The sequence below is a fragment of the Diceros bicornis genome, chromosome 7 (assembly GCF_020826845.1).
Source record: "Diceros bicornis minor isolate mBicDic1 chromosome 7, mDicBic1.mat.cur, whole genome shotgun sequence".
In the NCBI taxonomy this organism is placed as follows: Eukaryota; Metazoa; Chordata; class Mammalia; order Perissodactyla; family Rhinocerotidae; genus Diceros; species Diceros bicornis.
The window spans coordinates 53,014,610-53,041,867 of NC_080746.1; the positions used below are offsets into that span (position 1 = coordinate 53,014,610).

General features: G+C 38.2%; 1 protein-coding gene across 2 annotated transcripts in view; it reads left to right on the forward strand.

The window, feature by feature from the left end:
* The window catches only part of NARS2 (asparaginyl-tRNA synthetase 2, mitochondrial), a 105,378-nt gene that overhangs the window by 58,365 nt on the left and 19,755 nt on the right, over positions 1-27,258 (forward strand). For both annotated transcript variants that reach the window (XM_058545515.1, XM_058545516.1), the window contains 3 exons: positions 18,868-19,000; positions 23,805-23,903; positions 24,016-24,053. In XM_058545515.1, coding sequence (XP_058401498.1) covers positions 18,868-19,000; positions 23,805-23,903; positions 24,016-24,053 — 270 coding nt within the window. The remainder of the gene's footprint in view (positions 1-18,867; positions 19,001-23,804; positions 23,904-24,015; positions 24,054-27,258) is intronic.

Consider the following 27,258-nt stretch of genomic DNA (forward strand, 5'->3'; position numbering starts at 1 on the left):
AAATTATGTTTATATGCTTATCTTCTCATTAGCCTGTAAATTCCTCAAACTGTATCTTGTTTCTCTTTGTCTTCTTGGTTTTGGTTTCTACCACTTGCCTGCTCCAGGGCTCACAAATCAACCTCAATTTGATTGAACAGTTGTTGAGAGCCAACTGAGTGCCAAACACTAGGTTAGGTGCTGAGATACAGAGAAGAACAAGACAGATATGATCCCAACCTTCGTGACCCTGTATATTCTAATGAGCAAGATAGGCATTAAATATGAAATTAGAAATGTGGTAGCTGTTATAACAAAGATTGTCCTGAGAGCAAGAAGAGCATATGGCAAGGGAATTTCACCTTGTCTAGGTTGAATTGAATTTGGAGGTAGCCTTATCGATAGAATGATTACATGAGAGTGCATTTTAAAATGCCATTTATATTTAATGACTACTGGCTGTTATATTTGGTTTGTATTCTATTGCTTCTCTATTGAAACAGCAGAAATCCAGTAAATACAACTTTTTCTTCCCATTATTGTAGAGCATTTTATGGTGCTACCCTGGTACCCTGGTACATATTATCTGTATTTGGCCGTGGAATGTCTTTTGGTACTTTTATGTCGTGTTCAATACGTTATCCTTGAATTAATTATATTTAGCCAAATCAATAGCTAGAAAACTATCTAGCTTCTCTGTCCTGTTCCTTTATCCACTTCCAAATAAAAACTTAGAGTCTTTTTTTAAACTTCATGTGAAAAGGTTGTGACTTTGTGTCCTGTCTGACTTTAGGACAAGAGCCAGGATATGAGGGATATGGACATCATGGCCTGAAGAAATGGTTGAAAAAACTGAATATGTTTAGTTTAGGGAATACAAGGGGGAGATGTGATTTGATAGTTATTCAGATCTATTTGGTGGGCTTCTGTGAGATACCTGTGTGCAAATGAGTTAAGTGATTTTTTTAAGAACAATTTTATTGAGATATAACTCACATACCACAAACTTACATCCTTTAAAAATGTTGAATTCGGTACTTTTTACTATATTCACAAAGTTGTACAACCATCACCACTGTCTAATTTTATATTTTCATCACTTCCAAAAGAAATCCCTTACCCATTAGCAGTCACTTCTCATTCCCCTTTCCACCCAGCCCCTGGCAAACACTACTGAATCAGAAACAGTGGGAGTGGGGCCCAGCAATCTGTGTTGCAACAAACCTACCAGGTGATGATGATGCTGAGGACCACTGCTTGAGAGAAAGACCCTCTGTTCCCTGGTTGGGGGAACATCTGGCTTCCAGCCACTCTGGCAGGAGGTGAAAGAGGGTTGACAGTAACATATGCAAACTCGCAGTGAATCTCCATTTCCCCATCCCCAACCTCACCAAGGTTCTATGTGCAGGTCACCTCCTTTGTGGTGCAGCATACTCACTCTGTATTCCAGATAATGGCTTCCAGGCTCTGACACGTTGGTCATCACTCAACCATCTGCTTTCTGTCCTACGAACATTTGTTGAGATCTCTTGTCCACTGAAGGCTCCCTTCCTGTTTCTTCCTTTTAATTTTTTTTGTTGTATTTTAAGATTGTCCCGGGAAGGCGTGAGTATAAATATCTGTGCTTATTCTTTATTTGAACTTCATTTTTACTAGCTTGAGTGGTATTAATTTGCTTTTCTTTAATTGCTAGTTAAGTTATGCATTATTTGCATGATGATTTAGTGTCTCTCTCTCATGTGTTAACTCTGCAGTGTCTGCATGCTGTCTGAGAATTCTAAACATTGGGTTCTACCCATTTCTAGTATTGCGTTCCTTTGTGAGGGGATTGCTAACCTGCCTTTTCTCCACTTCAAGTGTATGGGAGAATAGCCCCACTCTTCTGTTGTCTAGTTCACTGAGGTCTGGCTAAGCAGACAAAATATCTGAAGAATTGAATGCCTTTGGAATAAGCAAGTTTGGTGTGAGTTTTAAAAAAAAAATTCCCAGTTAATCCCTTGGGTAATGGTATAAATAGAACTCATTTTGCATGAAATGCAGTGCCTGTTGGCATTGTCTAAAAGCAAATGCAGGTTACTATAGTGAGACATCAAATTAATCCTTACTAATTTAGCCAATATGGACAATAATTGGAGCTATAAAAAGCAAAACTGACGTTAATTCTTTCAATTACTGTATAATCTTGTCCAAATTCTGTTTTGCGTAGGTGGCTTTAATTACTTTTTTAGGAGAAGGGGAAAAAAAATCGGTGTTTGTTGCTTGGTTGCAGAATTTAGGTTGGGTTGGGAACAGAGAGAACTTGTCATTTTAACTGGTTTTTTTTCCTAGCTTGTTTTCTTCTACCTAAAAATAACTATGAGTACTCATTTATTCAGCAGTAATTTTAGTGTTCACCCAAATGGTTTGGAACTGTGTTGGATACCAAAGAGGATGTTAAAAATATGAGACAGCCTCAATGATTGACATATAAAGGGTTACCAGTGCTGTTCCAGAGTTAAATAGCTACTGAGATAATGTTATCCCTGCCAAAAAGTACTGATTTTGTCCAAGTGACTGTTCCTGTTAATTGAAGGAAATATAGTCAGAGAGACTTAAATTAGAATTCTAACTTTTTTACATACTAGTTTTATATAAGCTTAATGTCTGAACCTGCACTTCCTGTCTATAAAGATAAATTATAATAGCCACCTTGCAGAGCTGTTGTGAAAATCAGGTACTATGTAAAGCCCAGCGTTTATCACAGTTTGACACTGAGCTAGTAAGTGCTGTGATGATGATAGTGATAACAACTGGGACCTGGAGAACCCAGGGTGATTATAAAGGCCCAGCTAAAGAAAGAAGCCCAAGTGGTGTAACCAGGAAGAATAGCTGACAATTAGTAATCAAGTTGTTTTACAACAGTAACAGAACTGGAGTTTACATAAAACAGCGGATCAGGACAAGTAGCGTCTGCCAGGATTCACGATTCACAAGACAGGTCAGAAGGTTAAACTAAACCAGCGCCTGGAACGAAGGAAGGGATTGGGACACAGAAATCAGACACCTGTCAGAATTTGAAGACCAAATCAGAAATAAACTATGAGAGCAGATTAGGTCATAATCTGCCCTAAGAGCTGCAGTCAGTTTTGTTGACGGTGAGGCATCACTGTGTTCTGGATGCTTTTGTTCTTTGATAGGTCATGGCTGTGCCCTTTCTGTGGTTCCTAGACCCACCTTTTATACCATAGTTGGGACATGATTATGATTTAAGTGATTAAATAACAGGATAAACCACTGTATGAATAAGCTCTTTTTGTTATTGTTGCTTCTCAATCAACTTTATTGTATGTATACTTTACATACAATAAAAATGCACCCATTTTCAGTGAACAGTTCAGTAAATTTTGACAGATTTATAAACCTTTGTAACCTCTACTGTGACAAAAATATAGAATATTTTAATCACCCCCAAAAATTCCCTCATTTCCTTTTGCAGTCAGTCTCCCTCCCCAGCTCCAGGCCCTAGGCAACCGTTCATCTGCTTTCCGTTATCATAGATTAGATTTTCCTTTCCTAGAATTTCTTATAAATGGTATTTATATAATATTTAATTTATATTTATATAAATAGTATCATACAATATTTACTCTTTTGTATCTTCTTTCACTCAACATAATGCTTTTGAGATTCATCCAGTAATTTGTTCCTTTTTATTGCTGAATATTATTCCATTGCATGGATATATAATTTGTTAATTCATTTGTCTTTTGATAGACATTTTGGTTGTTTCCAGTTTGAGGCTATTATGAATGAAGCTCTGTGACAATTCATGTACAAGTCTTTGTGTGCACCTATGTTTTCATTTCCCTTGAGAAAATATCTAGGGATTGCTGGGTTGTACGATAAATATATGATTAACTTTATAAGAAACTGCCAGTGTTATGAAGTACTTGTACTATTTTATATGCCCACCAGCAGTGAATGCAAGTTCTATGTGCTCCACATCTCTGACAAAAATTGGTGTTGTCAGTATATTTTTAGTCATTCTGGTAAGTTTATGATATCTCATTATGTAATTGCATTCCTGTGATGGCTAATAGTATTGAAGTGTTTTTTCTCATGTGCTGTTGGCCATTTGTATATCTTCCTTTATAAACTGTCTTTTCAATTCTGTTGCCCATTTTTATTAGGTTGTTTGTCTTATTATTATTTATATATGTTTTATATAATGTTCTGGATATATGTGTTCTGTTTATACGTTCTGGGTACTAGCCCTTTATCAGATATATGTATTATAAATACTTTCTCCCAGTCTGCCTTTCTTTTCCCTGTTTTTAACGGTGACTTTTGAAGAGCAGAGTTTTTTATTTTGTTGGTGTGTACTTTATCAGTTTTTTCTTACATGATTCATGTTTTTTGTATCCTATTCAAAAGGTTGCAAAGATTTTCTCCTGTATTTTTTTCCTAGGAATTTTATAGTCATAGCTTTGTATATTTAGGTCTGTGATCTCCCCTACTAGTCTATAAGTTCCTTAAAGATAAAGGCCGTGCCTGATTTACATCTATATTTTCTGTAGTGGTTGGTAGTCTAATCAATATTTGTTGAATGAAGAAATAAATGAATATGACTTCATGGTAGATAATGATGATGGTAAGATAAGGACAGATAGCTAGGCCCGAGGCTGCTGTATCTGTTTCTTCTTGGCTGCTGTGATCTGTGGGCTTGAATTACTTCTGTGCTTTTGACTTATTTCATCAGTCTATTCTAACTGGGAAAAAAATCTCTGTCAGAAAATGCATTAATGAACTTAGAATAATATTATATTGGGTCTATTTAGATATTTTAAAGTACCCTTATTATATGAAAGTAAATTTTGATTTTATATTTCCATGTTGGTATGAATTCAGAAAATTTTGTCTTTTAAAAAAATCAAAATTTAAAAAATTCACCTGTAGGGCCGGCCCCGGTGCTTAGCAGTTAACTGCGCGCGCTCCGCTGCTGGTGGCCCGGGTTCAGATCCCGGGCGTGCACCGACGCACCGCTTCTCCGGCCCTGCTGAGGCCGCGTCCCAAATACAGCAACTAGCAGGATGTGCAACTATGACCTACAACTATCTACTGGGGCTTTGGGGGCGCAAAAAAAAAAGGAGGAGGATTGGCAGTAGATGTTAGCTCAGAGCCGGTCTCTTTCAGCAAAAAAAAAAAAAAAGAGGAGGATTAGCATGGATATTAGCTCAGGGCTGATCTTCCTCACAAAAACAAAAAAATTCGCCTGTGAACTATGTACATGAATTATAGAAGCCACAGAAACACTTCTGTGTATTTTACTTTACTAAAATAGATTTGTTTCCTTTTATACAAAATAAAAGGAAACTTCATCTTTGCTCCTCTAGAAAAAATTGCTAATAAAGAAACTCAGCCATGGTTTTTCCTTTTCTCTCACTAGTAGAAATTGGTAACAAATAAGCTTAGTCACATAAATTGGTTTATCTTCACATTATTTTTATTTCTCTTGATGTTTAACACCCACTTTCTCTCTCATGATATAGCCCTACACTGAAAAAATAAAATTCCTGTTTTGCCACTTGAAACGGATGCACAGGACAGATAAATAGACAAGTGTCACATAAATCTCTACAATTTAGAGAATATGCAAAACCTGAGCCAGCCTTATTTCACATTTAAGAGGCAGATTTAGTGTATGAATTATAATAGAGATTGGGAGATAAAGATAAAAACCTAAAAGTTTTTGTTTCTGAAACATCATTTAGTGACTTTTGCTTAGTTTTTGCAACTGGATAATTATTCTGTGCTTTCCTCCTGATTCTACTTCAGGACAGTATAGTATGAGGTTCAATGAGAACATCTCAATTCTAGGCAGACAGTACTTTAGGAACTACTATACAAAGAGTTATCTCAAAGTTTTTCATGCATGCCCCTTGTAGCCAAAATATGTGTTTGATTTGATAATACTGGTGTTTCATATATAGCTGTTAAGTGTTGGGTGTGACTTGAGAATTTGAAGATAACTGCTTAGTTCAATCCAAAGTCTCTCTACCTTGTGTGTAGATCATCCCATGATCCATATCATTAAGAGTATTTGTTTTTAGTATCTGTACGGTATTCACTGTTTCTTTGTGCCATTTAGAGACATATTTGTAAGTGAAGCCAAATCAAAAGATGGAGGCACTATCATTTCATCATCTATCTGTTTTGAATATTCCTTCTCCGGAAGCCAGGATCATTGAAGAATAGTTGGTCCATTCTCATCTTTAGAAGATAATGAATAAGATGGCTATAGTTTGCCCAGGGATGAGTTAAGAGCCTAGAAAAGCCTGATTCTGAGAGTTATACATGCATATGGATGCATAACAAAATGTTAACAAACGCTAGAAACATGATTTACTGAATAATTCTTAGGTTGTGCATGAGTGCCTTTCAGAAAGAGAACCATTTTATCAGAAGAAGGGAGCTATGCCTGCAAACACGAAGTAGGGCATTAGTTTTATAAAGAGGAGTATAAGAGAGGGAAGGAGAGCCACAGAGGCCTGGCATGGCAGAGCAGTAGCTGTGGGAAAAATAGAACGTGTATGACCAGGCACTGGAACAAATTCAGAAGCTGTACCCAACAAGTCTGTCCTCCATTGGTCTCTTCCTTCGTGTCCCATATTCTGAACACACATTTTTTTCAGTTAATTATCTTCTGCATTAATTGAGATTTCAACAGTCTACTTTGGTGCCGGACATTATAAAACTTACTGCAATAATGGAAATGTTCTGTATTTGCCCTGTCCAGTGTAATAGCCACTAGCTGCCTGTGGCTGTTGAGCACTTGAAATGTGGCTAGTGTGACTGAGGAACTGAATTTTTATTATTAATTTTATTTCTTTTTAATTAGTGTAAATTTAAATAGTCACATGTGGCTAGTGGCCACCATATTTGAACAGTGCAGATTTAGTTGGCTTCTGCCCAGATTGTAAAGCATTGAAGTCACCTGTGTCATATGTCTTTTGGAGGTTTCTGTTGCCCTTAGCATAGTAATAATGCTGGGCAAGTGTAGGTACTCAGTATGTATTAGAATTTGTTGAATTAAACTGAATGGACAGTCAGAGAGGAAAGGTAGGAAGCTTGAAGAACTGAGTGGTGTCCTGGTAAGTGTTTTGGGCTCTGGTGCTAATGCCTGCCCTTTAGTTTTAGTATAATTTTGTCATTTTACTTTTTTATTGTGTTTCATTAAGTTGCCCATCTTGACTCTTTTTGGTGTCTAAATATTGCATAGACACAGTATTAAACTTTTAAAGAGATGTATAGGTAAAGTATAAAGAATAATAATACACTCAACACCCGGCTCCCCCTAGAATGTTTTGTTTCTTTAGTCTCCTGTATGTCCTTTTCTAATCACATCCCCATTCCTCCCTGTGAGAAGTAGCCACTAGCCTCAATTTTGCGTTTATCATTTCTTTTGTTTATAGTCTCATCACATATGTTCATATTTATAAACAATATATTGTTTAGTTTTATAAGTTTGTGAATTTTATATAAATGGAATCATCTGTATGTATTCTTCTATGACTTACTTTATTCCCTTATTATATTCCTGACAACATCCATGTTGTTACGTTATATTCCTAAGTTATATCCATGTTGTATAGTCTATTCATTTTCACTGCTGTAGGATATTCTTTTGTATGAATATGCCACAAATTATCTATTTTATTATTGATGGATATTTTTTCCTACTGTTTTGCTAGTGCATGCAAGTGCAGCTGTAAATCTCTGTATATGTCCCTTGGTATACATGTGAAAGAAAGACTTACTGCAGGGTTCAAAAGAACATTTCTCTATTCTTTGTGTGTGTGTGTGTGTGTGTGTGTGTGTGTGTGTGTCTGTGTCTGTGTCTTTGTCGTCGTCTTCTCCCCCCTCCTCCCTCCTCCCCCTTCCTCTCTCCCCCTTCCCCCACCCCATCTCTTCCCTCTCCTTCCTCTTCCTCCTCTTCTAGAATTCGGGGAAAATGAATGCAGAGAAATAGAGATTTTTCTGTATTATTTCTATAAGCTAAGTGTTCCTTTAAAAGCATTTGCATTTGGTTCTAGTCTGCCATGGTCTCTTTGTGCTTTTGTGTTCATAGACCAAGCTCTGATTTGGAGTCTGTCAAGAATATGAGAAATGTTTTATATTATTCATAATGTATAGCTGTTATGCAAATGGTACTTTTTTGTGAAATAACACCTTTTGTATCAATTATTTGTGCCTTTTACTTTCTTTTTTTTTTTTTAATTTTATTTATTTATTTTTTTCCCCCAAAGCCCCAGTAGATAGTTGTATGTCATAGATGCACCTCCTTCTAGTTGCTGTACGTGGTACATGGCCTCAGCATGGCCGGAGAAGCGGTGCATTGGTGCGCGCCCGGGATCCGAACCCGGGCCACCAGCAGCGGAGCGCGCGCAGTTAACCCCTAAGCCACAGGGCTGGTCCATGTGCCTTTTACTTTCAATCATAATTGGTCATTAGAAGGTCTAGATCAGTGGTTCTCAACTCTGGCTTTTCATTAAGATGTCTGAGGAGCTTTTTAAAAAATAGAAGTGCATCATATTTCAGATCAAGCCCCCAGGAAAACGAATTTAATTGGTCTGGGGGTGGGACTGGGCATCAAGATTGTTTTTTGAAGTACCATAGGTTATTCTACTATGCAGCCAGAATTGAGAACTGCTCTAGATCATTTGTTCTCAAAGTGTTGTCCTTGGACCAGCATGACCTGGGAATTTGTAGAAATATAAACTCTCAGGCTTACATTCAGACCTACCGAAGCAGAAACTCTGAGGGTAGGGTCCAGTAAGCTGTGTTTTAACAAGTCCCTGCTGATGCTTAATGCATGCTGAAGTTTTAGAACCCCTGCTCTAGATCATCTGAGCATTTGTCACAAAGCCTCCTTTTACTTAGGTCCACCCTTTTAGGGTCCACAATGTTCCACAGTGGCTCTGGACCTAAAAGTAGCTAAAGGAAGGGGGAGGGAAAGAAGATGCCACAAGAGAAGTCAAGCTCAGGTAAATCCCTGAGCTTGAGCAAAAGTGGCCACAGCAAAAAGAGCTATAAAGTATATTGGATGTGTTACCATTTTTTGTAACCGAAAATGGAATGAAAATGTAACCTGATTGACCATCAATGCGTATAAATGACTATCCCCTTTCCACTAAGGAGCTGTAGATGGAGGAAAGCATAGATGGAGAAGAGCAGCTGTAAGTGGTGGGAAGTGGCGGTCGCAGAGACAGCAAGTGGAAGAAGGGTGAGTCAGGAGCAGCCGCCAAGAAGGGAGTGACCATGTTGTATAGAGGGGCAAAGCCGCCTGGATAACCATGATGTTGAAGTGCAGAACTTCTCTTTGGAGCGTATGATAGTGTTTTGTGGGTTTCTGGAGCTGTTGATCATCTGTGCTGCACTTCCTTAGTTTTGAAGAGTGCGCGCATGCAGCACAACAGAAAGTGGGCAGTGTAGTCAAACTGCTTTGGTTAAAGCCAGCTTTGCTGTGCTGCTCTGGACTAGGTACTTAACTTGTCTAAGCCTCGGTTTCTGCAGTTGTGAAGTGAAGTGAAATCACCTGCCTCATAGGGTAGCAAGGATGAAATAAAACATGTGTAAAGTGCCTGATGGACAATTAGTTTCAATAAACTTTTAAAAAATTTCATTGTGATAAAATACACATAACGTGAAATTTACTATTAGTGACATTGTGCAACCCAACACACTATCTAGTTCCAGAACATTTTTATTACCCCAAAAGGAAACCTCATACCCATGAAGCAGTCACTCTCCATTATCCCTTCTCCCCAGCCCTTGGCAGTCATTCTTCTGCTTTCTGTCTCTATGGATTTGCCTATTCTGGATATTTCATAGAAATGAAATCATAAAATGTCTCCTTTTGTGTCTGCCTTCTTTCATTTAGTATAATGTTTTCAAGGTTCACCTGTATTGTAGAATATATTAGTACTTTGTTCCTCTTTATGTCTGAGTAATATTCCATTGTATGGATATACTACATTTGGTTTATCCATTAATCCATTGATGAACATTTGGGTTATTTCTACTTTTTGGCTATTATGAATAATGCAGCTGTGAACATTCATGTAAAAGGTTTTGTTTGAACACTTGTTTTTATTTCTTTGGGGTATATACTCAGGAGTAGAATTGCTGGATCAAATGGTAATTTTATGTTTTACTTTTTGAGGAATCACCAAACTTTTCCACAACAGCTGCACAATTTTCCATTCCCACCAGCAATGTACAAGGAGTTTCTACACATCCTTACCAACACATATTATTGTCCATTTTTTTAAATTATAGCCATCAAGAAACTTTCTAAAAAAGTATATTGATTAGGGAGGGATCTAAACTATTTTTAGAGTCGTGGTTCTTAATCAGGGGTTCACATAATAATTACTTGTGGAACATTTACATGTACTCATGGCCAGGACCCTCCCTAGATTTTCTGGATGGCAGCCTCCAGAGATAAAGCCTAGAATTAATACTCCTCATTAAGAACCATTGCTTAAGGTAGTGGCTCTCAAAGTTTGGTCTGGGGATCTCTGGGGCTCCCTGAGACTCTTTTCAGGCAAATCCTTTGAGATTAAAACTATTTTCATAATAATATAAAACAGTATTTGCCTTTTTCATTTTCATTCTCTCGTGAGTGTACCAGAAGTTTTCCAGATTGAATGCATAAGCAGATATGAGAATCCAGCTGTCTTCTATTAAGCCAGATATGAAAGAGATTTACAAAAATGTTAACAGTGCCACTCCTCTTATGAATTTTTATTTAAAAAATGTTCTTCATGACTTATGGGTTTATTGTTTTTAAAGAAATAATTTTTTTTTAATTTCTCAGTTTTAATGGTAAACATTGATAGACATAACCTACATAAACAAAATCTCTTTGAGATCTGCAGTAATTGAAAGTATTAAGAGGTCTTGAGATCAACCAAATGAGAGCTGTAGACCTGTGGAAAGGAAGGAGACAAAAAGATAGCTATTACCATTTGTCGAACACTTACCACATAGTTAATATGAGGTTCAGCTTTTTGTATATTTTGTTTCATCTTTATAATAACACCATGACATATGTATACTTAACCCTGTTTTCACATGAGGAAATTTAGTCTCAAAGTTAACTTGGCTAGTTGATAACTGGAGGAGCCAGGATTTCAATTTAGGTCTTTAGAGTACATGCTCTTAATTGCTTCCATAACCTTAAAAAAGTAAGGGTCGTCTGTACAGAACTTGAGCCCAGGAAACTGTTGAGAGTTCAATGCCATAATGAATCATCTACCTCTGTAGGATCAGGCCTCAAAAAAGGTAACCTTTGAAATCTTTGTAGACTTAAATAACATGTAAATACCATGTGGTGCACGTACCTAAATTAAAGTACTCACTTGTAATTCTCTTTAGCAGTCCTGAGTACAAGGACCGCTACATATGAGAAATGTGAGAGGGATAATCTAGGCATGAATAGATGCAGTTGGTAAAATTTATCTTTTTTGGAAAGACGATTTTAGCATCTTGTTGAAACATGAGGATAAATATTCAGTTAGAAAGAACAATCAGCAAATTGTGACCCTTTAGGAAAATGTTATTTTCTAAGACCTCGTAACCAGTCAGTCAGTCCTCTGAAGAGCTCGTCATTGCAGGAATGATGAAGTGGCAGTAATTGTTCTCATTTGTTGGTGTCCACTCTGGTTCTTTACCAGGTGCTGCTCTGTTTACACAGAATGAGACTTATGGTAGTTTTTTTCATGTGGTAATATTTCAGTTGCTCAAAAAATAAAATCTGGGCCGCCCCCATGGCTTAGCGGTTAAGTGCGCGCACTCCGCTGCTGGCGGCCCCGGTTCAGATCCCGGGCGCGCACTGACGCACTGCTGCTCCGGCCATGCTGAGGCCGCGTCCCACATACCGCAACTAGAAGGATGTGCAACTATGACGTACAACTATCTACTGGGGCTTTTGGGGGGGGAAATAAATAAATAAATAAAATCTTTAAAAAAATAAAATAAAATCTTTGCTAATTAGAGAAGTTCACCTGATCTAGTCCTTTTCAAAGATTTACTTGTAGCCTACAGAATAAAAACTAATATGTGGGCACTCACTTTTCAAAAAACTGATTCTTTATCTCCCAGTGCCTTCTGTGAAAAATTATTTCAGAGAATAGAATTTTTTGTTTAGTAGTTGATATTCTGTTTACCATCTTCCTCTTCTTATTTTTCTATCCTCACCCCCATCCCAATGCTGTTTCGAAGATTCAGTTTGGAGATCAGCATATTTTATGGAAAATGACCTATTTGCTTATTTGACAAATATTAATTGTCTAATGTGTGTGTGTTGGGCACTTGGTTAAGACAGATACTATAAAGAACCAAAAAAGTAGATAAGGTTGCTCATGAAATTTAGAGTCTAATGAAGGAGATGGACATTAAGCAGATAATCACATCTATATATGTCAGTTTTTTTGTTTTGAAAGGTGCTGTGAACAGTAATATGTGGTGTTATTAAAGAGCCCAATGGGAGGATTGACTGGGAAGGTTGGAAGAAGACTGAAGCCAAAGTGAGGGATTGGGGGAAGCATGGGTTCTGTTTGTGGCAAGTGAAAGGATCAGCTAAGCAGATGGATATATAATTCTGGAGCTTAGAAAAGAAGTCTGGGCAGGAGATACAAATTTGTGAATTGTGTGCCAATAGGTAGTTAATTGAAATCATTGGCTGAGGTGAGATCATTTGGGGAGAATGTATACAGTGAGAAAAGAAGAGAGCCTAGGACTAACTTTTGAGGAATGCTAGTGTTTAATGAACAGCCCGAGTAGAATGTAGAAGGAGGCAGAGGTGGAGGTCAGATAAATAGGAAGAAAACTAGGAGAATACAGTGTTAAATATTTCAAGAGGAGGGGCCGGCCCGGTGGCGCAAGCGGTTAAGTGCGCGCGTTCCGCTGCGGCGGCCCGGGGTTCGCTGGTTCGGATCCCGGGCGCGCACCGACGCACTGCTTGGTAAGCCATGCTGTGGCGGCGTCCCATATAAAGTGGAGGAAGATAGGCACCGATGTTAGCCCAGGGCCGTCTTCCTCAGCAAAAAAGGAGGAGGATTGGCGGATGTTAGCTCAGGGCTGATCTCCTCACAAAAAAAAAAAAAAAAAAAAAAAAAATATTTCAAGAGGAGAGAGTATTTCAAGGAGCATCAAATAAAATCCAGACTGTCCTTGCTGCGGCTTACAAGCAAGGCCCTGTGTGCTCTGATCCCTTCCTGCCGCTTGGCCTTATCTCTTACCGTTCATCTGGCTGCTGGCCTGCCTTCGTTCTTTAAAAGTGTCAGCTTCTTTCCTACCTCGGCATCTGTGTGCTTGCTGTTTCCTTTGCTGGAATGTCATCTCCTCAGAAAAGAGTAGCCAACCCACACTCCCTTCAGCAGGATTGTTGTCAGACTCCATCAGACTTTGAATCTCATCATAAAATTAAGATTAAATTTTGCTTGGGCCTCAAATTCAGTTCCAAATCAAATATTGAGGACATGTTAAAGAAAATTTAATTTTGCAGAAATGTTTAGCAAAGAATTAGTTAAAGAATTTTTAGATTTTAGAGTGCATCCTCCCTAAGGCATCTTGACATGAATTGATGAAATGGCGAGAGCTACATCTCTTTTATACCGTTCCACGAAGTATATTGCAGGATTGTCAGAGGAATAAGGGAAAGCTGAAAAGGAGATGACTGGAGTCCACTCTGTTAGGCATGTAGAAAGAATGAATGACAAATGCGTCACAATATTGATAGTCCAGTGGAAACAAAACAGTAGTAAAATAGATGATGATTTTTTGAATGGTAGGAATACCACTTGACAAAGACTATTTTAAAAGCCAGTTTAAAGCTGTCTGTGAGTTCGCTTCATTTCATGTTAATAAGCGTTTACTGAACTGGCAATAAAGAAGTGATAGGAGGTTGGGAGTGGGGGGGCCTTAGGGAAAGTTGCTGATCCAACTTATGCTGAATGATAAGTTCTTCCCCAGCTAAAGAACAGTAATTCCTCTATTCTTACAAAATATAAAGCTTAGCTCTTAAATTTCAGAGCAAGAAAGAGCAAGCAATCAGTAACCATTTTAGAGTAATCCGTTTGCCAACTTAGGGCTTCGTAAAACTCCACACAAGGAAGAAAACGACCTTTATCGAACCTTTTTTTGGTAACTTTACTTTTTTTTTTTTTTTTTTTTTTTTTGTGAGGAGATCAGCCCTGAGCTAACATCCGCCAATCCTCCTCTTTTTTTGCTGAGGAAGACGGCCCTGGGCTAACATCGGTGCCTATCTTCCTCCACTTTATATGGGACGCCGCCACAGCATGGCTTACCAAGCAGTACTTCGGTGCGCGACCGGGATCCGAACCAGCGAACCCCGGGCCGCCGCAGCGGAGCGCGCGCACCCAACCGCTTGCGCCACCGGGCCGGCCCCTGTAACTTTACTTTTTATTTTTAAAAAGCCATTTTTGTAGCTATCTTGGTTGATGTGTATTGAATGTACTTTTGTTATCTTAAACATCAACTCCAAGCGCATGGACTTTCCTTATATAGCTTTCCTCTCTCCGTAATTTGGCACGAGAATGCTTTCTAGTGCTGAATGTTTTCTTTTTCTGCTGGTCTCTTCTCAAGCAGTACTGGCCTTTCACCTGGTTTCGTATCTTATTTTAGAAATGGCCTTGTTCTCAGACCTTATTTTAAACGTTGGTTGGTCCAAGCCTTGCTGCAAGTGGCTTTCATTTGAAGACAGAGAAAAAGAAAAAATCAGCATAAATTAAAATAAGAGCAATTTCACATGGACCTAGAAACAAAATTATTGCAAAAGATACTAGAGATTAATAACAAGCTGCTCCCATCTCCCACTCATGTAAGAATTTGAAGTCCAGAAAAACTAGATGATTTGCTAAAGGTTACAAAATATTGATGAAAATTTATCATTTTCATTATTTACATGAAGGCAACATATCCTAGAAAGCTATAATTTTAACATGTAAAGCAAATAAGCTATTCATAAAGAAGGGAAATATACCAAACTACTTACCCTAGTTATCTTTGAGAAGGGAGGGATGTATTACAAATTTTTCTTTCTAATTTTCTGAGTTTATCAGTGTTTAGTTATGAGCATGATTATTTTAATCTCATGATTAAGGCTGTGACCATTAGGAATCAGACCTGGATTTGAATCTGGCCTCCACCACTTCTTAGACTATGACTGTATAACTTTGGGGAAAGCTTATTAACCTCTCTGAACTTCAATTTCTTAGCCCGAAAAATAGAAGTAACAATACACACTTGATTGAGTTAATAATACACACTTGATTGAGTTAACGATAAAGGCCTTAACTCTAAGGTTTTTACATCTATTGCCTGGCCCACAAGGGGCACTTGCTAATGGTACCCACTGTCACTACTATACTGCCACCACCGCTACTTTTATAATAGGACACTCATTATTGAATGATTGAAACATTCATCTGCTTAAAGACTAGAAACTGAATTAGGCAATTTTTCAACATACCTTCCAGCTCATTTTATCTTTCTGTTAAATCAAAGGAAGCAATTAATCAAAAGTTAATTGTTAAGCAAAGGTTATTAGTTTTTACTTACTCTATTAGAATAATATTTAACTCTTGGGTTCTTCATTCGGAGCCTGGTCCTTACTTTAATTAAAATAAAAATCCATGATCCTCTTCTATATTTTATACTAAACAGCTTACCTTCCATTGCTAGGGAAAATCACTAACCACTGTTAAGTAAAAAATTACTATTGCTACTCATCTTGGAGTACCCTACATAGAATTGCCATGTGAGAAGCAGATGCCCTTGTGACTTGAATTTGTAGTTCATTTTAGAAAGCACTGTCTTCTCTGTACCTAGTACCTTCATACAAATAACATGTCTCTTCTGAACAGCAATCCCATTGGCCTTCCTTGTATTTCAGGAAGATAACTGCCCATTTCTTGGAAGTCTCCCTCAAAGCCCCCAAAGTAAATTTCACTTATGCCACCTAGTTTTTATTTATGCCCTGGAAAATCTCAATAAAATATCCTTTATTGTTAGTGAATATCTGTATATACAATTTCTTGTGATGCAGTACCAAAAAGAAATGTCATTTTATTTATTTATATACACTACCTAGAGATTGTGTAGTCACAGATTGGAAACTCAAGGGCTTATAATTTTTTAATTTATTGTTTGGGACAGATCTAGATTGTTTGACCCATTTTAGGTACTGAGTAACAGCCACAGTAAAATATATCTGAGCATTTTTCTGTACATTATTTGTAATGTTACTATTTGTGAGGATGTTTTGTGCTTTTCCAGTTTACAACTGAGGAAGCCTGTCATCGTTAGTACTCATTCATTCAACATGAGCAGCTGTTTTATGTTAGGCACTGGAGATGCAAATATGAATAAAACATGATTCTTGCTCTGGAAGATTTCATAGTTTACTAGGGGAGAAAGATACTAAAATACATAATTACATTTGAAAGTGATACATTCTATATAATAAATATATGAACAAAGTGTTATCGTCATGTAAGGTTACAAAGAGAAAGGGACATTTGAGCCAAGTCTTGAAAGATAGATGGGAATTTGCCATTTGGAGAGAGAGGAGCAGGAGGTGGGCTCCTACAGTAGGAAACAGCCTAAGCAAAGGCTTAAAGGTGTGCAGGGGCATGCTGTGTAAGGAGAAGTCTTCAATGCGGCTAGGAAAAGGCTTTGTGAAGGAAAAGTCAGGTCAACGGTTGGAATTTTATCCTTTGAGCAGTGGGGAATCATAAAGATTATTAAATTAGGGCTGATGAAATCAGGTTTGAGTTTGAAAACTCATAGTAGTTTGGGGCTGGAGGAAGAAAGACTGGTAACAGACACCAATTAAAAAGCTGTTGTAGGGGCTGGCCCCGTGGCCTAGTGGTTGAGTTCGGCACTCTCCACTTCAGTAGCCCGGGTTCCAGGGTTCGGACCCCAGGGGCAGACCTGCACCACTTGTCAGCCATGCTGTGGCAGCGACCCGTGTACAAAATAGAGGAAGATTGGCACAGATGTTAGCTCAGGGCAAATCTTCCTCAGCAAAAAAAAAAAAAAAACTGTTGTAGTGTTCCAAGCAAGACACAAGAGTTTACACTAAGACAGTATCTGGAGATAAAGAAGTCTCTAGATTTGAAAGAGTTCCTAGGTGTAAACAATATAATTTTGTGATCAATATGATACAGGAAATTGGGCAGTGCAGGAGGGGTGAGGGACCTGGTTTGGGTGACTAGCTGGATTAACCGAGATTAACAGAGCTGGAGAAATATAAAAAGAAAAACAGAATTGTTCATTGTTTTGTTTTTTGTTTGTTTTTGTGAGTAGGGCAAGAGTTTTCATTTTGCCAAGGCAGGTTCAGTGTTTTCAGGAACATTCTAGGAGGCAAGTCTGGATCTGAATCTTGGGAGAGAGGTTACCATAGTAATATTTTTGAGTTCTTACTGTTTATTTTTCCATTAAAAACTAAGGTTCTCAGAGGTTAACTGACCCTGGTCTCAGGAAGGTGGCTGTAGAACCAAAACGTAAATTTCTAAGCTTCTTACCAGCTAGGCCTTATCTAAAATGGTCTTTTGAAAGAAAAAGTAAATCTCTTGATTTCCACTATAATTGTTTTACTGTTTCATCTCCCAGAGTATCTTTACTTAAAAAAACAACCCAACAAAAAATGGTACTGGTATGTATATCCACAATCCATCTATTTTCTGCACTATGGTTTCTCATTTTACTGTTATTTGACTGCTGACAGACAAATGAAGAGTGCTCACGGTAATAGCTAAGGAGCATTGAACCTCTTGTTTTGTTCTACCAAAACTTAAAATTCAAAGATTAGATAGCCCTCAGGAAATATTCATTACTCCATATTTGCCTGATCTAATCTCAGTTGTTGCCCTGTTTCCATATGGGGGAGACTGACTAGAAGTGTTAAAGAATGAAGGTGTAGTGTCTACTTCTCTGTAGGAATTTAAATGTAAGAATTTCTTTATTTCCGTCTGGATTGTTGAGCTATAGTCCTTCATGAAAACCATAAAAAGAGTAGACAGTTCTGGGGCCGGCCCGGTGGCGCAAGCGGTTAAGTGCGCGCGCTCCGCTGCGGCGGCCCGGGGTTCGCTGGTTCGGATCCCGGGCGCGCACCGACGCACTGCTTGGTAAGCCATGCTGTGGCGGCATCCCATATAAAGTGGAGGAAGATAGGCACCGATGTTAGCCCAGGGCCGTCTTCCTCAGCAAAAAAAGAGGAGGATTGGCGGATGTTAGCTCAGGGCTGATCTCCTCACAAAAAAAAAAAAAAAAAAAGAGTAGACAGTTCTTCAAAATCCATCCTCACCCCCAGATTTCAGGTGGTTATGGAGGACTCGGGCAGGCTTTGAACAAGACAAATCACTACACACCAGATATTCTTTTCTCACGTTTAAAAAATAATTAGCACACCTTATGCACATAAAATTCTAGTTTAACTATTACTATCTAGATTCTCTGTGTGGCTTCTTGGGCTGTGGTATTTTTCCTTTACTTTGTTCTCAATTGCTGTGAAATGTAGTTGCCCGCTGTTTAAGGCAGCTGCAGTAGAGTGCACCCAGAAGTGGTTGTAATTCTATATTTAGTAAGCCATAGGGTTTGTAAAGCATTTGCAAATTCCTTTGGGATAAAGTGGTTTCTATAAATGTAACATTTTTAATGAAACTATTATTATCATCCATTAGAGAAATATAACAGCTAATATGAGTGGATTTGTGGACAAGACAGACATAAAACTTTTTTCTTAAGAGCTCACTGAGTATTTTAAATAGTATTAATTAATCATGTGAATCCTATTTTTATACTCTGAATGTTGAATTGCAGAGCTTTTACTCAAGTGTTTACCTTTGGTCCAACATTCCGAGCGGAGAATTCTCAGAGCCGGAGACACCTGGCAGAGTTTTACATGGTAGAAGCCGAGATTTCTTTTGTTGAGAGCCTTCAAGATCTCATGCAGGTAGGTATGCAAGTTTTAAAATACAGTCACGTGTCGCTTAACGATGGGGATATGTTCTGAGAAATGTGTCGTTAGGTGATTTTGTTGTGTGAACATCATAGAGTGCATTTACACACACCTAGGTGGTATAGCCTACTACACACCTAGGCTATATGGTACTGATCTTATGGGACCACCGTCAGATATGTGTCTGTCATTGAGCAAACATGGTTATGCACCACATGAGTTTCTAAATATTAGGCATCTGTGACATTAAAATGCTTCTGTATACATTTTTACCTCGGACATCTGTGCATTACAAGTGTTCATAGAGTGAAGAAATGGAGAACTACTTAATTTAATAAGCATCTACTGAATTCCTTTAGTGTAATAATAGTTTAAAGTACAAGAGTCAGACAGATTTAAGTTCATATCCGAGCTCTGCCGTTAACTTTGTTATGATGTTTCTTAACCTTAGTGGTCCTTAGCTTTCTCAACTGTAAAATGAGAATAATAGTACCTATTCCATAAGGTTATTGTGAGGAGTACATGAAATAATATATGTAATGTAAAGCTCCTAAAAAGAGTTCTGGCACATAGCAGGCTCAGTAAGTAGTAGCTCCTGCTATTTGCTAGGCAAATAAAACATCTTTATAGTTAGAGAAACATCTATACAGCTATATTACAAAGCATCCACAGGAGCTGTCAGAGCTCTGTTTGTGGAGCAAGGGATAAGGCTGGAGAGAGAGTCAAGAGTCAGATCATGAAAGACAGACCTCATATTTAAATGCCGTCCTAAGGAGTTTGAACTTAATCTAATTTTTTTTTCCCCCCAAAGCCCCAGTAGATAGTTGTATGTCATAGCTGCACATCATTCTAGTCGCTGCATGTGAGACGCGGCCTCAGCATGGCCGGAGAAACCGTGTGCTGGTGCGCACCTGGGATCCGAACCCGGGCCGCCAGCAGCGGAGTGCGCACACTTAACCGCTAAGCCACAGGGCCAGCCCTGAACTTAATCTGAAAGGTAAAGGAGAGAGAGTTCTTAGTTGGGAAAGGCCGTGGTCAGAGTTATATGTTAGAAACATCTCTCTAGCAGCAATATGAAGAATGATTTAGAGGGAGATAAAAATAGGGATGGGAGTCCTTTTAGGAGGCGGTGGCCATAATCCAGATAGAGCACACAAGCTCCTGAGTTGGATGGACCAGGATTTGATTCTTAGCTCCACCACTTACTTGCTATGTGACCTTAGACGAGGGACTTAATTTCTGTGAGCCTCAGTTTCCTCATCTATAAAATGGGAATAATAATTCCTACATCATAGAGAAGTTCAGTGGATTAGACAGATTATATATATATAAGGCACTTAGCATAGTTCATGGCACCTAGTAAGTACCCAGAAATTGTTAACTGTTGTTATTATGAATTCTCTATCCAATACCATTTTGGTTAATATCTTAGTTTGGATTTGTAATTACAGCGTGTTTATTTTAGCAGTTTTCATCAACGCTCACTTTTATTCATTTATATATCTTTCTACTCTAATTCACCCAGTAAATGACCCAATTCCAGTTAAAAAATAAATACCACATATACCACCAAGTAGAATGGACTCACTATTTTATGATCTTATCTTAGGTTGGATTTCCTGGTAAACAAATTCTGCAGAGATTTGCAGGTGGGGGATTATTGGGGAATGCTTTGGAGAACACCACCTGTGAGGAAAGGAGGGAAGCAGCATTGGGCAGAGGGAAAAATTGAACTGTGATGCACTTGCAAACATGGGCCTTAGCGAATTCTGTGAGCAACTTTGGAGCTGGAATGGTCCTTCATAGTTGTCCCACATGAAGGCAAGGGGGTGGGCCTTTGTGTCTCCCCCCTTCAGCCAGTCATTGGACAGGGGCTTGACTTGGGAAGAGGCTAACCTTGGGTAAGACAGCAGTCTTGGCCTGGACAGTTCCTGAGGAGGGACTCAACTGTGAACCATCAGCAGTTAATATTCCCATCAGGTAAAGCTCTTGGTCCTGAAGGAGTGTTCTGGCCACCCACCACAGTGTCCACTTAGATGCTCCTTTAACATCTCCCATTGATTGTTCTAGATCAGTGTCCACCAGGGGACATTTTTGGTTGCCCCTACTAGGGAGTGATCGGGGGAGTAGGGGAGAGTGGTTCCTACTGGCATCTAGTGGGTAAAGGCTTAGGGATGCTGCTCAACATCCTACAATGCACAGTCCCCTCCCCCTCCACAAAGAATTATTTGGCCAAAAATGTCACTAGTAACACTGTTAAGTAACCCTTTTCTAGATTATAGGGATTCAAGATGTGAGTCTCACAAGGTGTTAGTAAAATTTCTTAAGCAGCTTTCAGTTTGAGCCCACTACCCAATTCTGTATTATTATTTTACTCAGGCAATGAGAGTATTGTAAGGAATTGAACCACACGTTTTACCTCCCTGTTTCTGCCTTGACCCTGACTCTACTGCGCCAACATAGATACCAGAGGGAAAAATTACAAAGACAATACATAAATTGTGTTAGAATTTATTAAACCTTATAATCTTTGCTCTATAATTACATATTCTGTAATTAAATAATTTTTGTTTGGTACTCCACTGAGTGGCACTCAAGGCATACTCTGTTGAATGATTTAATTAATTTAAATATAAATTTTTTTCCTAAAAACAGAAGAAAAAAGGGCCGGCCCTGTGGCTTAGCGGTTAAGTGCGCGCGCTCCGCTGCTGCTGGCCCGGGTTCAGATCCCGGGCGCGCACCAACACACTGCTTCTCCGGCCATGCTGATGCCGAGTCCCACATACAGCAACTAGAAGGATGTGCAACTGTGACATACAACTATCTACTGGGGCTTTGGGGGAAAAAATAAATAAATAAAATTTAAAAAAAAGAAGAAGAAAAAAGTATGCTCCCCCCAAAGTAATCTTCGGCTTCTCTTAATTTTTTCCCTTTTATAAATTACATTCTGTGGAAATTATTATCTTGATGAAGAGCAGTCCCTTAAAGATTAAATCATAATATTATAACAAAGGATTTTTTCCACTCATGAAGCAGGTATAAGCAGTTGAATATTACTATTTTAATGCCATTGAATAATATATTTTTAAAAACATCTGAGGGTTATGCTAACTCTCAGTTAAGTTTCTGTTTTCTTCAAATATATTTATAGAGCATAGTCTGAAAGTAAAGGTTAGAGAAGCCAGTGATTTTCTTCTTCACTGGAAATTTACTGCTCATGAAAGATACCGATTTAACAACCCCAGTGGTCAAAGTCTTCATCTTACAGATAGGCGTATGGCGTCCCTCGGCAGTGCAGGCATACTGCCCAATCGGCCTGTTCTTTTTTCCTCCCAGTACAAGTCGGCTTGTTCTTTTTTCCTTCCAATACACATCGGCTTTTTTTAGTGACTGAGGGATATGACCCTTCATAAATCATTCAGTTACTTAGTGATTGCTTTATCTCACTGCTAGATTGAAGGTGATATAGCCTCAAGGCAAAAGATCTTTAGCCTCCTTTTGCTCTTCTTCCATGAACTTATTCCTTATTCCTATACAAAATATATGTAAATATAAAAATGTAAAATATACATAAAATAGAAAAATATTTTGTATATATAAAAAAATAAATGTATCTGGTAGTCACTCGGTAATTAAGTACTTTCCTATATCTGATCATTGTTAAATTACTTCAGTAGATGCTTATGTCCCTGCTGTGTTTCCAGCCTTGATAGGATATCCCTGTGATGCAGGAGAGGAAAGGAAGGTACCTGCCTCTGAGGCAGCCTGTACTCTATAAATGTATCTATCTTTACGAGTACAACATTTGGAGGTCCTACTATGATCTCACTGACTGCAGAGCAAAAATTCTAGTTCCAATTAAAAATGTTTTAGAAATATTTTCCATTCCAATCACTTTTTTCTTCTAAAAACAAGTTTTTCCCATGAGACTTCTATGGACACCCCAGGCAGAATGAATTCTTACATACTGATGTGTGTTGTATAATGATTTGTGTTATTTTTACTTTATGCTTTAGCAAAGCAAAAGTGTATATATTTAGATGTGGCTGTATCTCATTGCTTCTCTAATTTTAAAGCTTACTTTCATTTGCCAATGAGCAAATGAAGCGCTTTTCAAAGTGTCTCACTCTTCACAACAACTGATGTTTGTTGTGTGCTTCTCTCACCAGGTACTGAGCTAAGTCTTATACATAGATTATCTCTTTGGATTTTCACAACAATCCTGTAAGCTAGGTACTGTTATTATCCTGACTCTACAAGTGAGGTATATTGAAATTTAGAGAGGCATCAGTCAGTTTCAGCTGTTCATTTGACATCCCACTTCAATACCAGTATTGAGGGCCGGCCCTGTGGCTTAGTGGTTAAGTGCGCACGCTCCGCTGCTGGCGGCCCGGGTTCAGATCCCGGGCGCGCACCAACGCACCGCTTCTCCCGCCGTGCTGAGGCCGAGTCCCACATACAGCAACTAGAAGGATGTGCAACCATGACATACAACTATCTACTGGGGCTTTGGGGGAAAAAATAAATAAATAAATAAAATTAATACCAGTATTGAAACTGTTAACAAAAGATTCAAATATTTTTCTTTCTTTTTTTTTTACCACCTCTGAGAAGAAGTTGTGATGCCTCCTCTAATCAATCTGGAAAACTGAACTAACTTGCTCTAGTATATTCAAGGATTAAGAGGCATAATGGATTTATAGTTACTAAAACCTGAGAACAGTCCTTACAGGGCCCTAACCAGGTTTTTCATATAAAGTAGCTTACTTGTCAGGCAATTCTGTGTCATCTCTCTCAGGTTATGGAGAGGCTCTTCAAGACGGCAACAATGATGGTTCTCTCAAATTGTCCTAAAGATGTTGAACTCTGTCACAGATTCATAGCTCCTGGCCAAAAGGTAATTAGTTTTGTGGATAAAGCCCAATATATCTACTCTTTAAATATGTTAATTACATATAATGAATATAATTACATTTAATTAATTTTCTTTTTTCTCTTTTCTTACCAAGGACAGATTAGAAAATATGCTAAAAAACAACTTTTTAATGTAAGTAGATATTATATTTTCTCTGAACTTTATTCATACTTTATCATCACATTTTTCATTAAATTTTTTGTTTATATATCTGCTTATCACACTCCCTAGACTCAAGGAATGCCCATGTTTTAATAATTTTTATAGCTTGTGTCTGGTTCATAGTTGATAATCAATGTTTTGTGAATAAATAAATGAATAAATCATAGCAACATAAATGAACGTAGTAATTATTAACTGTATTAATACAATTCAAACTAATTCTAACTTTAGTAATCAAAAATTTGCTTGATTAAAAAACAGACTTTTAAAATACGCACATGTAATGTCTACCCCTCAGTTTTTCTCTGTTTCAGTCTTTCTTTTTCTTCTTTACCTTCACTTGCTAAAATCTGATAATATATTCTATACTGGTTTTTAGCCACTTTTTTTAAACCTAAAGAGCTGTATTTTAAGTATAACACATACATTATTGCTTCATTTCCACTATAATCCTATTCAAGTAGTACTTGATATTGGACTGTTTATTCCACCAACCATATTAATCAGATAGGCTGTTCCTTTTCACAGTTTATTAAAAAACACATACTTGATATGGAAAAAGAACAGTAAGTAACCTCTTCATATATAGTACCAAAAACATATATAAGACTTAAAGTATTCAGTGTATTTACAGTGTATACAGGAAGTAAGTTTGATACTCAGAAGAATAGAAAATTGTTTCTGAACATAAGTTGGTATCATTCTTCACTTGCTATCTTTGGGTTTAGGAGGTTTTTGTTCCAGAAGATAAGGATTCAACCTGTCCTTGAGAAGGTGAATGAGAAAAACTTGGCCAACTTGACTGAGCTGAGGTTTCAGGTATCAGCCTAGCCAGCCCTTCATGCTACAAGTTAAAAGTGATGAGTCAGTGAGCCTGAAGGAACACCAAGGCAGCAGACGTGGGATCAGAAAAGGAGGAAGTAGTCAGGAGCCCTGTGATAGAGAATCGAAATGTAGTGAAGTACAAGTGAAGGCCTTTGAGGTTTTTCTTTCACTTAAATGTATATCGAATACTTACTGTGTGCCAGGCCTTGTTTTCAAATCTGAAAACTGTCTTAAAGCAGTGAACAAAGCAGATAAAATTCCCTGCCTTCATTGAGCTTACTTTTCTGGCGAAGGTAATACCAGCCAAGAAACAAGATAAATAAGTAAAACATATAGTCTGTGAGAATGAGTAATATTAAGGGGAGAAAAAAACCCAGAGAAGAGAAAGAAGAGTGAGGAGGTAGAAATTTTAGATAGCATAGCAGGGAAGATCTCACTGAGATGATTTTTGAGGAAAGAACTAAAGAAAGTAAGAAGGCTAATTATATGGCTGTGTGGGAAAAACATATTCCAGGCAGGGGGAATAGCAAGTACAAAGGCTCTGAGGTGGTAGCATGCCTGGTGTGTTCAAGTAATAGCGAGGAGTGAATAAGGGAAAAGGATAATAGAAGATTACAGTAAGAAAGGAGAGCGGTGGGAAAATCACGTGGGACCTTGTAGGTCACTGTGAGGAGTTTGGGTTTTTACTTGAGTGAGATAGGGAAGCCATTGAAGGGTTCTGCCCAGAGGTTGACAAGCTCTGAATTGGATTTAACAGGATCACTCTGGGCACTTGTTGAGAATAGGCAGTCGTGGGACAAGAGAGAACAGAAAACCAACTAGGAGATTATTACAGTCATCTAGGTGATCATAACTGGTGGTTTGGACCATGTATTAATCAGAGTTCTCCAGAGAAACAAGACCAACATGATGTGTATACACAGTCATGCTTTGCTTAACAACAGAGATAAGTTCTGAGAAATGTGTCGTTAGATGATTTGTTTGTTGTGTGAACATAATAGAGGTACTTACACAAACCTGGATGGTATAGCCTACTATACACCTAAGCTATATGGTACTAATCTTATGGGACCACCGTGGTATATGCAGTCTGTCACTGAAAGACTGAAACGTCTTTATACAGTGCGTGTGACTGTATAAAGATTTATTTTAAGGAATTAGCTCACACAGTTGTGGAGGCTTGGCAAGTTCAAGATCTAGTGGAGTAATCTAGCAGGCCAGAGACTCAGGGGAGAGTTGCAGTTTGAGTCCAAAGGTGTTCTGCTGGCAGAATTTCTTCTTTCTTGGGAGAGACCAGTCTTTGTTCTGTGAGAGCCTCCAACTGCTTGGATGTGGCCCACCCACATTATGGAGGGTAATCTGCTTTGCTTAGAGTCCCCTGATTTAAATATTAATCTCATCCAAAAGACACCTTCACAGAAACGTCCTGAATAATGTTTGATCAAATATCCAAGTACCATAGCCCAGCAAAGTTGAAACATAAAATAAACCATCCCAGACCACGATGATAGCCATGGAAGTAGAGAGAAGTTGTCCTGTTCTGGATATATTTTAAAGATAGAGCAAACGGGATTTGCTGAAAAGTGAGAGAGAGAGAGAAGAAGAGTCGAGGGTGATTTCAGGCTTTTGTCATATATTGCTGTAAAAATAGAGTTGCTATTAACTGAGATCGAGAAAGCCATTACAGTAGCAGGGTATTTGGGGGAGAGAGGAGAGGTTATCAGGAACATCATCATCAGGTATCATGTTAAGATTGAGATGCTTTCAGACATCCTGTTGTAGATGTTGTGTGGGTGGTTTGAGTGTACAGATCTGGAGTTTATAGGAGAGTTCTGGACATAAGTATATTGATAAAAGTAGTAATTAAGTAGATAAGAAAAGAAGTAATTTGGGCATCCCAAGGAATCTGTGCTGGTGACAGAAAACCAGGGAGAAGATCTTAACAGAAGTTATCCAACTCCTATCTAATGAATAAGATCTAAGATGGGGAAAAAAAATATCCACCATTTATTGAATATTTACTATGTGCCAGACAGTGATAAACTTCACATACATTAGTAGTTCATTTTATCTTCACAACTGCTCTGTGAGTAGTTGTTATTACCATTTTATAGATGAAGAATCAACTTAAGGAGATTCAGTAAGTGAAAGATGAAATGGAGCATCCAACTCATCTTCACCTGATTTCAAAGCTCATGCTTTCAACCACCCTAGTTTCTATATTCAAAAGGGCACTGGAATTAATGCTAGAGTAGTTGTAGCTCCCCGACTATCCTTATGACCCTTACGTATCCCTTAACTGTTGTGCTTGGGAGTCCATGTCTATAAAACACTGGAGCTGGGAAATGAC